The 13,784-nt window shown below is 46.7% G+C and overlaps 1 protein-coding gene across 1 annotated transcript; it reads right to left on the bottom strand.

The window, feature by feature from the left end:
* Nucleotides 1-7,263: 7,263 nt before the first annotated feature.
* On the bottom strand, nucleotides 7,264-8,883 carry LOC138930676 (melanoma-associated antigen B2-like). Its single transcript, XM_070291168.1, has 3 exons — nucleotides 8,610-8,883; nucleotides 7,787-8,579; nucleotides 7,264-7,642 (listed from the first exon to the last, which is right to left on the bottom strand). Exons 1-3 carry the CDS (start codon nucleotides 8,881-8,883, stop codon nucleotides 7,264-7,266), a joined length of 1,446 nt encoding a protein of 481 aa, XP_070147269.1.
* Between the last annotated feature and the right edge of the window lie 4,901 nt (nucleotides 8,884-13,784).

The raw sequence follows: 13,784 nt of genomic DNA, 5'->3' as shown, positions 1-13,784 counted from the left end.
ATCATTTGCACAAAAATCTGACGGCATTGCACAAAAGCATAAAATAGCCTCTCTCTTTCTGTCTCAAATCCTGGAGCTCATTTCCCTTCCTTACCAGTGAATGTACTTTGTGGCATTTCGTCCAGAATACGGCACTTTATCTACCTTAAAACTTGTCCAGACAGATGTCCTTTCTCCTCAGTGATTTTCTGTTGTCAATTTTATTGGAGTGTATTTGATTTACAATGTTGTGTTAGTTTCAGGTGCACTGCCAAGAGATTTGTTATTCATATACATGTATGCATCCTTTTAGAGAATCTTTCCTCATGTAAGTTTTCACAGATCATTGACTTTCCTGTTCTATACAATAGATCCTTGTTGGCTATCTATCTTAAATGCAGTTCTGTTTATACGTTCATCCCAAGCTTCTGATTTATTCCTCCCTGCCATGTTTCCTCCTTGGTACTAATAGGTTCATTTTTGATATCTGTACACCCTTTTTCTATTTTGTAAATAAGTTTATTTCTATCATTTTTTAAAATTATATTTCCACATCTGAGTGATGTGACATTTGTCTTTGTCTGACTTTACTTAATATGAAAAGTTCAAAGATGCCCATTTTCTCCACTTTTACTCAACATCATTTCAGAAGTCCTAGCCGTGACAATCAGAGAAGAGAAGAAAGAAAAGGAATCCAAGTTGGAAAAGAAGTGAACCTGCACCGATTGCAGATGCCATGATACTAGACATACAAAAGCCTAAAGTTGCTGCGAGAAAACTACTAGAGCTCATCAAAGAATTGGTAAAGTTGCAGGATACAAAATTAATACCCAGTGATTTTCTTAATGACATATGGGAAACCACCTGTTGCCTCTTGTTTGCAAAAGCTGCTTCCCCTATCATTTAGATATTTTGAAGTCAAACCTCTTTCTGATTATCAGATCATCCTTTGCTGGCATTAACTTTTCCAGCTTTAGATCCCTCACCCACTTTGGCTTTCAGTTGTCATGATGACTTGCTTTTTCTTCAATCATGTTAGAGTCTATAGATATGCCTTGCTTATAGCAATCCTGCACCCACATACAAGCTATATCGTCAATACAAGATAAAAATCTATTTCACAAAAAGCACAAGATTTTCACACCTGCTGGTGTAGCTGCAATGATGGCTTCATAAAATTCCTTTTCTTTTTCTTACAGTAGTCCTAATGCTGGATTCATTCATCTTGAAATGGTGGCAACCATGACTGCAGATCCAAACCAGTATACAACGAGCAATCCAACCTTTTTGTATAGTGTCATGACTTCTCTCTGCTTCTTGAGAGCACTTCCAGCACCACTAGCGGCACTTCACATGAGTCCTATTGTGTTACTCAAAGTTTACAGTATCGTACCTAACAGAGTAAGAAATAGCTGTGAACCACGGGTGATCACAGTTTTTGAGATAACAGTTTAGTATAGAAACTGTTCATCATAGATGAATAGTGCTATTCTTGATGCAGAATTGTGTGTGTGTGTGTGTGTGTGTGTGTGTTGTTCTTACCCTTACAAGTGCAGCTGATCTAAGGTTTAAGCTTACCTGCAATGGCACCCACTCCAATACTCTTGCCTGGAAAATGCCCTGGATGGAGGACCCTGGTAGGCTGCAGTCCATGGGGTCGCTAAGAGTCAGACATGACTGAGCGACTTCACTTTCTCTTTTCACCTTCATGCATTGGAGAAGGAAATGGCAACCAACTCCACTGTTCTTGCCTGGAGAATCCCAGGGACGGGGGAGCCTGGTGGGCTGCCATCTATGCGGTCGCACAGTGTTGGACACAACTGAAGCAACTTAGCAGCAGCAGTGGTACTGCAAGTTCTTAATTGGATTCTGGACCTTCCATAAAGGTTATTTTGCTATGTATATACTTTTAAAATCTGGGCTGCGGAGGGGAAACGGGCTGGGAATTCCTGTTCCCCTCTATTGCAGATGCCACACAGACAAGACCTTTTTTTCTTTTAATTTCCTGATTTGAACAATTTCACTCACTGTCCATTATCATTGGCAAGAAACTCCCAATTCTCTTGTCATGTCATCTTGTTCTGAACCACAAAAGGAGATTCAAGGATTTCTGATTCAATATAAACACCTTTGTGCTTATACTGAAATACAGCAATAAATGAGATATTCTTTGTTCATAAACACAAATACGGAAGTCAAATTAACCTTCAATTACAAGAAGCCTATTCCAATAGTGCCAGAAAGAAACCCCTAAACAGAAAAAGATGCATCTCCCAGTTACCCAGGTCAAGCAAGAACAAAAAAAGACATAAAATGTGCTCCCTTCAGATCCACCTTGGCACTCAATTACTTGGAAACTTACTTCTCTTTTCAACCTCAAGATGAAGGATCTGCCCTGGATGTCACTATGTGGGAGGAGCTGGCAGACTTGGTTCTGGAACATGCCCGGCCCATGGCAGTAGCGCCCTGTCTCTCTCAGCTCTCGAGACTCTCTCTACCTCATCCTATGATGGAATTCAGGACCTCCCAGGGCTGACAGCATGAAGTGGACGCTATAGAACCCCAGTGGTTGTGGGTGGCTATCTCTTTCACTTCTTTTTAAGGGGCCTCACATATAGATTTGACAGTTGCTACTCTGACCTGAGATTGCCCTCCTTAGACCAAAGGTCTCAAGTCCCTGACGACTGTACTGAGACAACAGAGAAAAGAGATGCTCAGCTTGAGAGCTCTGCCTGAAGCCTTCTTACACCTCATATTCTGGGCTATTGCATTCCTCAGTCCAGTTGCATGGGTGTCTTCCTAAAGGCCCTTGCCCCTTTGATTAAAGCCTTCTTGGGAAATGCCACATCCCTGGAAGGCTCTGAGTACTTTCTCTCCTGCAGACCTCGCAGAGAAGGAGGAGTCCTAGGAGTGATAAGAGATAGGAAATCCATGGCATAAGTAAGGGGGCCCAGGTAGACAGAGACCTGTGAGAGAAACAAAACGTGGTAATCTGTCCCTTCTCTCCTTCAGCCAGACTTCTCAGGCAACCTTTGTTCTAATCAATAACCTTTTTATTTTAGGTCTAATAGATTTCTTTTATACAAAGGAATGGCTGTGAGATGAGTTTTTTGAGTCCCTTACTGATCTTATAAACTTATCTGAAACTAAAACTTTCAGAGCTTTTAAGATGTTTGAACCCCCATATGTGTGGGCAGATGATCCTATTGTCAGCAAATACTCTCTCTTCTTTCCTCTCTTCATATGTCATATTTATTTGGCATTACTATTATTATTGCTCTGGCTATGGATTACAATAAAATAGATTGACCTGAGAGTCCCTCTTCTTAATGCTTCATACATTTCACAGTAATGAGAATAAAAAGGGAAATAAGGGCACAAGGTCAGATCAGGCTTGCAGGGGTGAGAGGGTGAGCTTTAGACTAACTCAGATCAAGGGCCTATGACCATCCCTGTCACTTAAACAGCCATGGAAAAGTTTGTCATATCGGTAAACTCTCTGAGAGTGCCTTGGGTTCTTTAACTGTGAAGGGAGTTTGACAAGCCCTGTCTGGAAGGACTGCTGGCATGTGGTGGTAACTGTAAAGCATCTGCCACAGAGCCTGGCAGGCACCATGACCCTCCCTTCTCATGACTTTCTACAACTGACATCAAAGGGTAGGGCATGACTCTCCTTTGTCCCCTTTATTCAGGGATGAGTAGACCCACAGTCTCTGCTCGGGCTTCACAATTTGACTTCTGGTGGGGCCTCGGGAATCCCCTCCTTCTTGACCTGAGGCCTATCTCCTCATACCTCCCTGTGAGCCTCGAAGAGGAAATAAGGCGGCCTTATCTAGCCACCCCTACCCATAGTCTCACAAGAACGAACGCTTGGGCAAGCTCCCTGAAGATGACAGACGGTTCCTCTCAGGGTCCAAAATCAAGGTCTCAAATTTGACTCTCAGCCAAGCCCAAGACTCCCCCTTCTGTTGACATGGGAACACCACCATCAGACCAAAACCTTAACTTTCCTGCTACTCCTCGGTCAGAGCTGAAGGGCCCCTTGGCCTGGTAAATCTGCCTGAGGCCTTCTGGGCTGAGAGTAGGGAACATACTGTGTGGCCATCCTGGTATTTGTGTTCCCACGTTCTTGCTGTCCTCATCATCTTGGAAACATTCCCCAACTGGAAACATTCCCTGACTTGCCTTAAAGCTTCTCCACCCAGGCCACTAATTCCCTGATCCCTGAGGAAGAAGAGGAGTTTGCCTCATAGGGCCACCACAGGCCATGGTCTTCTGAGGCTAACAGTAGTGGAAGGACGACGTTCTGCCCCCACTGTTTTGAAGCGGGTGGTCTTTTCAAGTCTTCAGAGTCCTTACCTTGACTTCTGACACAATGTGGAAATCATCCTTCTGCTGAGCTTCGGCTGCTCCCTTTGATCAGGATGAGGTTCCTTACCTCCATGTGATCCTCTGGGAGGAAGTGAGGAGGGCTCACCATGTCACCCGGCCTAAGTGGCACAGTCTCAGGCCCGACAACAGGGACAGTGCCCTCTGTAGCCCCCTTCTTTCTGGGACGGATCCTTCGCTGTCAGTCTGTATCATCAGTTGACTCCTGTTAGGAACTGGGTACCCTTCCTCAGCTGATACAGGCTCCCTCCATTAGCCCAAGGACTTTAAAGCCTTGAAGCCATTCGCCTTCAGAAAATAAGGGATAAACCTAGTCTGAAAGCCCTGCCTGCTCCCTCCCAGGGCCCATCACATTTGCAGGACTTTCTGAGAATTTATCTGTAATGGAGTAGTTGGTTGCCCAACTCTTCATACAGGACTGTACAAATGTCATGCCTGGGATTTCCACTTTCTGATGAAGAGCCAGCCTATAAACTAAGGTCATCTCCTTGACAACCTCCAGGCAGAAGTCACGGGGCACTTGACTTGGCCAGCACTTACCTATGCCTCCCAGGGCTAGCTGGAGAGGAGGGACTAAGTGTAGCCCTGTCGGCTGTGGATTGAGTGGCTTCGTGTCCACACCCTGGGTCCACACTTTGACTCTGCGCCCTTCCTGGGGCTCTATTATCTGCAGATTCCCAATGTCCCCACCTTCGCAGGACCTGAGTTGAAAGTGTTAAGCACAGCAGCCCAGATAGTTCTGGACTTCATGGGCTTGCCAATGAGGACGCGTCTTAAGGATCCTACTGTTCTGGATGGGTCTTTCCATCACCCTCATTCAGGTTCCTCACCATCATTTCTGAGAGATTGATTCTCCCTACTAACCTCAGAACTCTGCGCCGAGACCAGGTTTCTTAGGTCTCCGAGAAGCCTGAAGAATAAGTGAGGCTATGCTAAGGCTAATAGAATAAGCCTAACAGTTCTGAATTCCTCTGTGTCTGAGATCAGAAGGGAGTCCTGTCCCAGTCACCACCTTCCCCCATATTCTTGCGTCTTGCTCTCCCCAACCCTCCTACCTGCGGGTCTTGCTTTCTGTGTCTTGGATTAAAGGCCTTTGGGGAAATTCCACGTCTCTACAAACTCTTCAGCTATGTTTGGTCTGCAGTGCTACAGAGAATGGGTCCCTGTTCCAGAAGTGATGGGAGAAGCTATAGTCCAAGGCAGGAGTCCCTGGACAGGTGGTAGTCCTTTAGAAAGAAAAAAGTAGATCAATCTATCTCCTCAGCCAGGTGAAGATTCTCATGTCACTTCTGTTCTGATAGGTTTACTTTCTACAGGAAAGAGACTGTAAGGATGACATGGAGACTCCTTGGTCTTCAGAGGTTATCTAACATGGCCAATGGACACGCTTATACAGTCCCTGAATATTGTTTCTTTCACTTATCTATGAGTAGTGAGTAAGGGATACATATCTTTGGTTAGGGATACCTGGCATTCTTACTGCTCTGGCTACACATTTTGATCCAGTAGCTTGAGCACAAGGGCAATCTTTTCTATCACCTAGGACAAATTATGGAGTCCTGAGAAAAGCACTGAAATAAAAGATACAGGGTGCGGACTTTCCTGGTGGTCCGATGGCTAGGACTCCAAGCTCCCAATGCAGGGGGCCCAGGTTTGATCGCTGGTCAGGGAACTAGACCAGCAACTAATATCTAGCACAGCAAAATAAATAAATAAAAATAAACAAAGAAATGTCAAATGTTAAAAGTACTCGTTAAAAAAAAAGAAAGACAAGGGCATGTCTCACGTTGGGGGGGAGAACAACACTATGAATGCCAAAGTAGTTCAGAGCAGGAGTCTATTGCCTGCTGTCATTTACCAGCCTTACCTATTTCAGCACAAAACCAAACTCTATGAGCCTTGGGCTCTCCACTGTGAAGTAAGTTTGATAAGCCCTTTCTTGTCAGATTGGTGGAATATAAGTATTTATGGAAAGCTTCTGTCACGGCGCCTGTCTCTATTGAGACATTAGGAGCAACAGCAGTTATTACTATGATTATCTTGACCTCAAATGTTACATCAGCTGGATTTTTTTTTTCAATCTATCAGATGTGAGAAACTATGAAGCGTTCCAAGTGGGAAAAGCAAAGACCTAACCTCCCAAATCAGCCAAAATTCAGCTAAGCAACAAAATCAAAGTAATATGTTCTCTCCGACCCCTCTTTACCCTGCTTCTTTCTTGTTCTTCTTGAAGTAGAGACTATCTCAGCCTCTTCCATAGAATTACAGCATCTCTGAGAAACTACCATTAATGCACAGAGGCTAGGACTTCTTTTGACTAAACATCACCAGTACAAGCATGAAGACTTCTGAAGAGCAGCTTCTCAATGGATGTGTAAAAGAAGAGCCACGAATAAATCATTTGCTGTAATTTATTTTCTCAAACGTTCTTGAAAACCATAAAGCATAAACAGAGCCATGTATGTCTCTTTTACATTTACAAAGAGGGAGGCTAACCAGAGAGTAAAGCAAGCCAAAAACTGTAGAAATTTCAGCTACCTCCCTAACAATGTATTAATGTTCTGAGCCTCTATTAGTGTGGTGTTTTTTGCATTTCTAAGGACACTCTTATCCTTACGTGATGTTTTTCTCACCGTGGATCACAAAGGTGATGTGAGGATTTCCAATATTTATTTGAGAAAACAAAATTTTTGCTCCTAAATTTGACAAACAGCAAACTGTGTGTGACCCATGTTATTCATATGCTTATATCATGAATCTAAATGACCTTTCTGTAGAAAAATTTTAAGAACTGAAAATTGGGGGAAATAAAGTCAACAAGTTATTGATGCGGATCAGGAACACAGATTGACAGGCTTCTCCACGCACAAAGTGAACAACGGGCTTCAGACCACACTAGCGGCGAGATGAGCGGCTGGACTTGGCCCTGGGGCGCGCAGTGGCCAAAGCAGAAGGGCCAGCAGCAGCTGAGGGTGCAGTGCCAGGCCTGGCTGAAGCAGAAGGGCCAGCAGCGGCTGAGGGTGCAATGCCAGGCCTGGCTGAAGCAGAAGGGCCAGCAGCGGCTGAGGGTGCAGTGCCAGGCCTGGCTGAAGCAGAAGGGCCAGCAGCGGCTGAGGCAACAATGCCAGGCTTGGTTGAAGCAGAAGGGCCAGCAGTGGCTGAGGCAGCAATGCCAGGCTTGGTCGAAGCGGAAGGGCCAGCGATGGCTGAGGCAGCGCTGCCAGGCCAGGCTGAAGCAGAAGGGCCAGCAGCGGCTGAGGCAGCAGTGCCAAGCCTGGCCGAAGCAGAAGGGCCAGCAGCAGCTGAGGCAGCACTGCCAGGCTTGGTTGAAGCAGAAGGGCCAGCAGCGGCTGAGGCAGCACTGCCAGGCCTGGTCGAAGTGGAAGGGCCAGCAGTGGCTGAGGCAGCAATGCTAGGCTTGGTTGAAGCGGAAGGGCCAGCAGCGGCTGAGGCAGCAGTGCCAGGCCTGAGTGAGGCAGAAGGGCCAGCCCTGGCCGCACCTCTGTCTCCGGTGCTCTCTACCTCCTCTCTCCAAGCCTCCTCATACTGTGTCAGGAAGGCAGTATGACCGGAATCCTTGACCTTCGCCAAAAACTGCAAGACTTTCGTCTTGCTGGTTTCTGTCAGCAATTTAGGACCCCACAGGAACTCATAGCGAGGGGGATCACTGCTGGGCACCTGGCGGTACTCCAGATACCCTTCTCGCACCAGATCTTCTGTGATGAGCTTCCTGGGCTCTCCAAAGATGAAGTGACTTCTTCCATCATAGATGCCCAGCATATTCAGGAACTTCCAGATCTTCTCCTCAGGGGCATGGTTGCCATTTAGGTAGATGACACCCAGCAGAGGCATCAGAAGACCATTCTTCGGCAGCCCCCAGTCACCTCTCATAGACTCACTGTCGCTGAGATCTAGGTTGCTCACCAGGGTATAGCAGTGACTGTTGGGCCTGACTTCCTTCAGCACCAGGCCAAACACCATCTCCATGCGCTCAGAGGCCCGGCTAAGGATCTCAGGGAATTGCTCCCTGTACCTTCTAGTGACTGCCTTCAGCATTTCAGACCTCTTAATGAGCGCCCTCATCTTATACTTACACAGCATGTACTGCACCAACATCTCTGTCTTCCAGGTCAGAAGATTTGTGTGAGAGCTCTCAGCAGCAGCTGAGGCATGGGAGGAATTTTCCCCTTCCCGAACTAGGCCCTCGGCACCTACACCAGATCTTGAGCGTGCTGCAGCACCTACACCAGATCTCGAGCGTGCTGCGCGCCCGACACCAGATCTTTTGCGTACAGCACCTGCAGCAGCACTGGTGGTGCCTTGGGCTCCCTGAGGCCCCTTGGAGGTGCCAGCAGCAGACGAGCTTGAGGGACCGCTCTCTGAATCAGGAGGGGAGGAGGAGGTGGTCTCTTCTCCCCCAGATGTGGTAGCCTGATCAGGAAGACCCTGGGTCTCAGCTCGGGCCTGGCGATGTTTCTCACGAGCACGGTGCTTACTCTTCTGCCCACGGGGCATGATGGCGGTGGTCAGGGACCGCAGGCACAAGTCTGCGCCAATAGACAGGAGGTTGGGGAACCTAGAGGATGGAGAATGAGGTGACATGAGCACCTTAAAACAGGGAGATTCTTCATTGGCTTGACAAAAGGCCACCTCTGCATGTGTCCTTGAGGACACTGCCCTAGGAACCCACAAGGCTCCTGTTTTCCTGCTCAGCCTTTCCCCACACAATCCCACAGAGGAAGAACAGAGGCCTTACTTTTCCTCTGCGACCTCTCAGCCCGGCTTTGGATTTACTCAGGTGACAGCAGGTGCCAGCAGTGGGGTTTTCTAAGTTCTACTTCAGTATTATCACGTCAAGCCCTGGCGGAGCCTTGGCACTCTTCCCTGTGCTACACTGATGCAGACACTTTAGATATCCCCATGATCCAGAGATAAGTGAAGGGATGCCTCAGTCCACCTCCCTGCCAGGAGATAGATAACCAGAGCTGAGAGTTCATTAGGGTCTTTTCTACCCTGAGTTCACTGGGATCATCATTCAAGGTCCTTACTTGGCTCCTTAAAACACTGGGCACCATGATCCATTAGTGGACTGCTGTCTGCACCTTCAGACTAGACATTTCCCCTCCTGTAGACTTCGTATAAAACAGTAAAGAAGGTGCTGAGCCTCATAGCCCTTCCCTGAGATTTCCTGGGCTGAAATCCGAGGGCTGGGATGGGTGCACTGAGTACTCACTCAGGTTCCTATTGAGCTCCTGGTAGAGAAGCTCAACTTTCTCTTGAAGTGATGACTGCTTGATAGTAAAAGCCAGTCACTCCGTGTCCCAAAAGCAGGAAGTGAAGATGACCTTATCTTACCAAACACAGTCTCCTGAGAACAAAATCTGGTACAGGCAGGTTGATGTCCCTGTGGGCCCTCACAAGATCCCAATTCAAAGTCTAAAATATTATTTTGTTTCTGTTTTCTCCTATATGTCTTTTTGGAAATAAATTTATTTTTTACAATATTACAATATTAATTTAGAATATTGTACCAGTTTCTGCCACACATCAAAATGAATCAGCCGTAGGTTCATCTTATGTCTCCTCCATCTTGAAACTCCCTCCCACGTCACACCCCTCTTAAGTTATCAAGGAACACTGGCTTTATGCTCCCTGGTCATAAAACTAATTCTCACTGGTTATCTATTTTCCATATGGTAATATGTACCTTTTCAATGTTACTCTCTCAATCTGCCCCTCCCTCTCCTTCCCCCACTGTGTCCACGAGTGTGTTCTCTAGATCTGCATCTCCAGGCTGCCCTGCAAATAGGTTCATCAGTACCATCTTTCTGGATTCCATATATATGCATCAATAAATGATATTGGCTTTCCTCTTTCAGACTTAACTCACCCTGCATAAAAAAACTAGGAATAAAACTATCACATAAGCAAACAATGCCACTACTGGGCAAATATCCTGAGGAAACGCTAATGGAAACAGACACCTGTACTCATGTTCACTGCAGCAGTCTTTACCATGGCCAGGACACAGAAGCAACCAAGGCCTACATTTGACTCATGACAGGGTGGAAGATTTCTCCCTCTGCTGACCACTCCATTCAGACCAAGACCCTGACTTCCCCATTAGCCCACAATGGGAATCAACATGTATCCTTGAGGTCTCCCAGGGACGAAGACAGGGAGATGTGGTCCGAATGACGTGGTGTGGAACATCCACAGCCCCCAACGTTCTCACCATCCACCAGGAAACCGCAAACCCTCCCTTGCCAACCTGTGGCTGCCCCCACTGACCTGGTCTCTCACTTCCCTGAGATGTCCCGGGAAGTGTCATGTCAAAATGCCTGATTCTCCCAGTCCTGAAAATAGGACTGGCGCTTTATGTGGCTCCATTTCTTATGGGAGGAGCCCCATCCTTAATAGAGTCACAGCCATTAATATTGTTGACGACTAGGTCCCTTTGTTGATCTGGGTCTATTCCATTAGAGCAAGGCTCTCACTTCCCCAAAACCAGCTCCAGTGGACACCAGGGGGCTCCACTGTTGGCCAGCTCTACCCGGGGCCTCGTAGAGCCCAGTATAGGGGGGCCGCTCAGAGTGGCCCCCTTGCAGTGTCGAAGTCTGCTCATCAGCCCTCAGGGCTCTCCTCTAGGACCTAGAGCTTCTCCGGGGGTAGAATCCAGGGTACCCCCTCAGACCAACGCCTTAGCCTGAGAAACTGTAGAGCACATTCAGCCGATAGCACTGAGGGACTCATAAGAGCCATATCACAGGGGTGGGATGTGGATGGGTCACTTTTATTGCTGGGAGGGTTGGGAAAGTCCCTTCAGCTCCATTCAGGTCCTCACCTTGGTTCCGGACGAGTCCTGGACACTAAGTCTCTGCCAAATGGTCGCCGTGGTACCGGCGGATCCGCTCGCTTTCAAAGCGGAAGTGGAGAGGAGCTGCGTAGGGTCCTACGTGGGGTCTCCCAGGGATGACGGCAGGGGCAGCGTGCTACGGGAACCCTGGTAGCTCAAAATTCATCCGTCCTCGGGTCCTCCTTGTGCAGTGTATCAGAGCCCAGGTTGCCTCCTTCTATGAACCAAAGTCTTCCAGCTCCCAGACAAAGCCCTCGCCTTCCCAAGTCCCCAGTGGTGGGAGGCCAGCTCTGCTCTGAGCATCTCTGCTTGTCAGGTGGATTGCCACTCTGTGAGCCTCCTTCGTTGGGGGAGAGATCCTCCCACTAGAACTGATGGTCCTCACCTAAGTCCTCTTAGGGTCAACACACCCCCATGTGCAGATCTCGGTTCTGATCTGGCTAGAGGAGACTCAGCCCTCCCTAATATCACACAGGTTGAATGAGGGGATCACTCAGAAGTAGCTTTGGGGGATTCACAGAGCTAAGAATTTACAGAATTCTGTTTGGCTCCCTCTGCAGGCGTCCCCACTAACACTCAGCATCACATGTGAGGTCCTCCTTGGACTCAGGTCCCTCCCTCTGTGAAACTGCGGCTGATTGTATTAGACAGAGGTCTCACTTCGCTAAGACTTTCTAGACTGAAATCAACCTGACATCTGTGCCTAGCGCTTCCTGGGGTCCACAGCATCAGTGATTTTCCAGGGCCTGATTGTGTGTATTGTGTGTGTATAGTATGCATTGTGTGTGTATAGTGTATAGGGAATGTATAGTGTATAGTGTGTGTATAGTGTGTATAGTGTGTGTATAGTGTGTATAGTGGATAGTGTGTGTATAGTGTGTATAGTGGATAGTGTGTGTATAGTGTGTATAGTGGATAGTGTGTGTATAGTGTGTGTGGTGTGTATCGTGTGTATAGTGTGTATAGTGTGTATCATGTGTATAGTGTGTGTATAGTGTATCGTGTGTATAGTGTGTGTATAGTGTTTATAGTGTGTGTATAGTGTGTATAGTGTATAGTGTGTATAGTGTTTATAGGGTATAGTGTGTATACTGTTTATAGTGTGTGTATAGTGTGTATAGTGTATAGTGTGTGTATAGTGTGTATAGTGTGTATAGTGTATGTATAGTGTGTATAGTGTATAGCGTGTAAACTGTATAGTGTGTATAGTGTATAGTGTGTGTATAGTGTATCTAATGTATAGTGTGTGTATAGGGTTTATAGTGTGTATAGTGTGTATAGTGTATAGTGTGTCTATAGTGTATAGTGTGTGTATAGCGTGTGTACAGTGTGTATATGGTGTATAGTGTATAGTGTGTGTATAGCGTGTGTACAGTGTGTATAGTGTGTATAGTGTATAGTGTGTGTATAGTGTGTATAGTGTATAGTGTGTGTATAGTGTGTATAGTGTATAGTGTGTGTATAGTGTATAGTGTGTGTATAGTGTGTATAGTGTATAGTGTGTGTATAGTGTATAGTGTGTGTATAGTGTATAGTGTGTGTATAGTGTGTATAGTGTATAGTGCGTGTATAGTGTATAGTGTGTGTATAGTGTGTGTATAGTGTGTGTATAGTGTGTAGTGTGTGTATAGTCCACTTTCAGGTCCTCACAATGACACATGATGAACCCTGTAACTCCACTCTCTGCTTTATGAAGCTTCTTGTCTTCCATCAAGGTCCTAGTCTCCTGAGAATTCCAAGTTGGAAGTCAGGATGATCCTCATGTGATCCTAGTCGATCAGGGCCTCTGAGACTAGACAGTGGGGATGCAACTTGAGTCCTTCCGATTCCTCTTGCTTAACATCCTTACTACATCTACCACAGCCTGGGACTGCTCCTTCTACTGATCTAAGATTCCTCTTCTTAGGCTTTGTGGAACCACATGATTCAGGGGTGATTGTCTCCTCAGTCCTCCTTCATGGAGGTTCCCATTTCAGCTTCTGTCCCTCGATTAAAGGCTTCCTGGGGAATGCATATTCCTACAAACAGTGAGCAGTTACCCTCAAGCAAATCTTGGAGAAAATGGGTCTCAGTCCCAAAAGTGATGTAAGATTAGGAAAATGCAATAGAAATAAGGAACTCGGGACAGATGTTATGATGTCAAAGAGATCTAGGTGATGTATTCCTGCTCTTCAGCCACATGTAGGTTGTGTGCTTAATCACTCAGTCATGTCCCACTGTTTGTGACCCCATGTACTGTAGTCCGCCAAGCTCCTCTGTCCATGCAGATTCTCCAGGCAAGAATTGAAGTGTGTTACATGTCCTCCACCAGGGATTCTGCCCAACCCAGAGATTGAACCCAGGTCTCCCGTATTGCAGGTGCATTGTTTACCATCTGAGTCACCAGATTTAGGGTAGTTCTAAAATATTTACTCTCGGCACCTCCCTGTTGGTCCAGTGGTTTTGCGCCCCCAATGCAGGGGTCCTAGGTTTGATCCCTAGTCAGGCAACATGATCCCACACGCCACAACTAAAACTCTCACATCCAACAACGAAGAGTTCTCGTGCCACAACTAAAATC

Source organism: Ovis canadensis, chromosome X, assembly GCF_042477335.2.
Source record: "Ovis canadensis isolate MfBH-ARS-UI-01 breed Bighorn chromosome X, ARS-UI_OviCan_v2, whole genome shotgun sequence".
Taxonomy (NCBI): domain Eukaryota; kingdom Metazoa; phylum Chordata; class Mammalia; order Artiodactyla; family Bovidae; genus Ovis; species Ovis canadensis.
The sequence above is the reverse complement of the archived record's forward strand: the minus strand, read 5'-3'. Positions and strand labels throughout refer to the sequence as shown.

Coding starts and splice junctions, on each gene's coding strand:
- LOC138930676 (XM_070291168.1), bottom strand. CDS start 8,883: ATGCCCCGTGGGCAGAAGAGTAAGCACCGTGCTCGTGAGAAACATCGC. Junction 8,580..8,609: donor ACGCTCGAGATCTGGTGTAG/GTGCTGCAGCAC, acceptor GATCTGGTGTAG/GTGCCGAGGGCCTAGTTCGG. Junction 7,643..7,786: donor GGCCCTTCCGCTTCAACCAA/GCCTAGCATTGC, acceptor TGCTTCGGCCAG/GCTTGGCACTGCTGCCTCAG.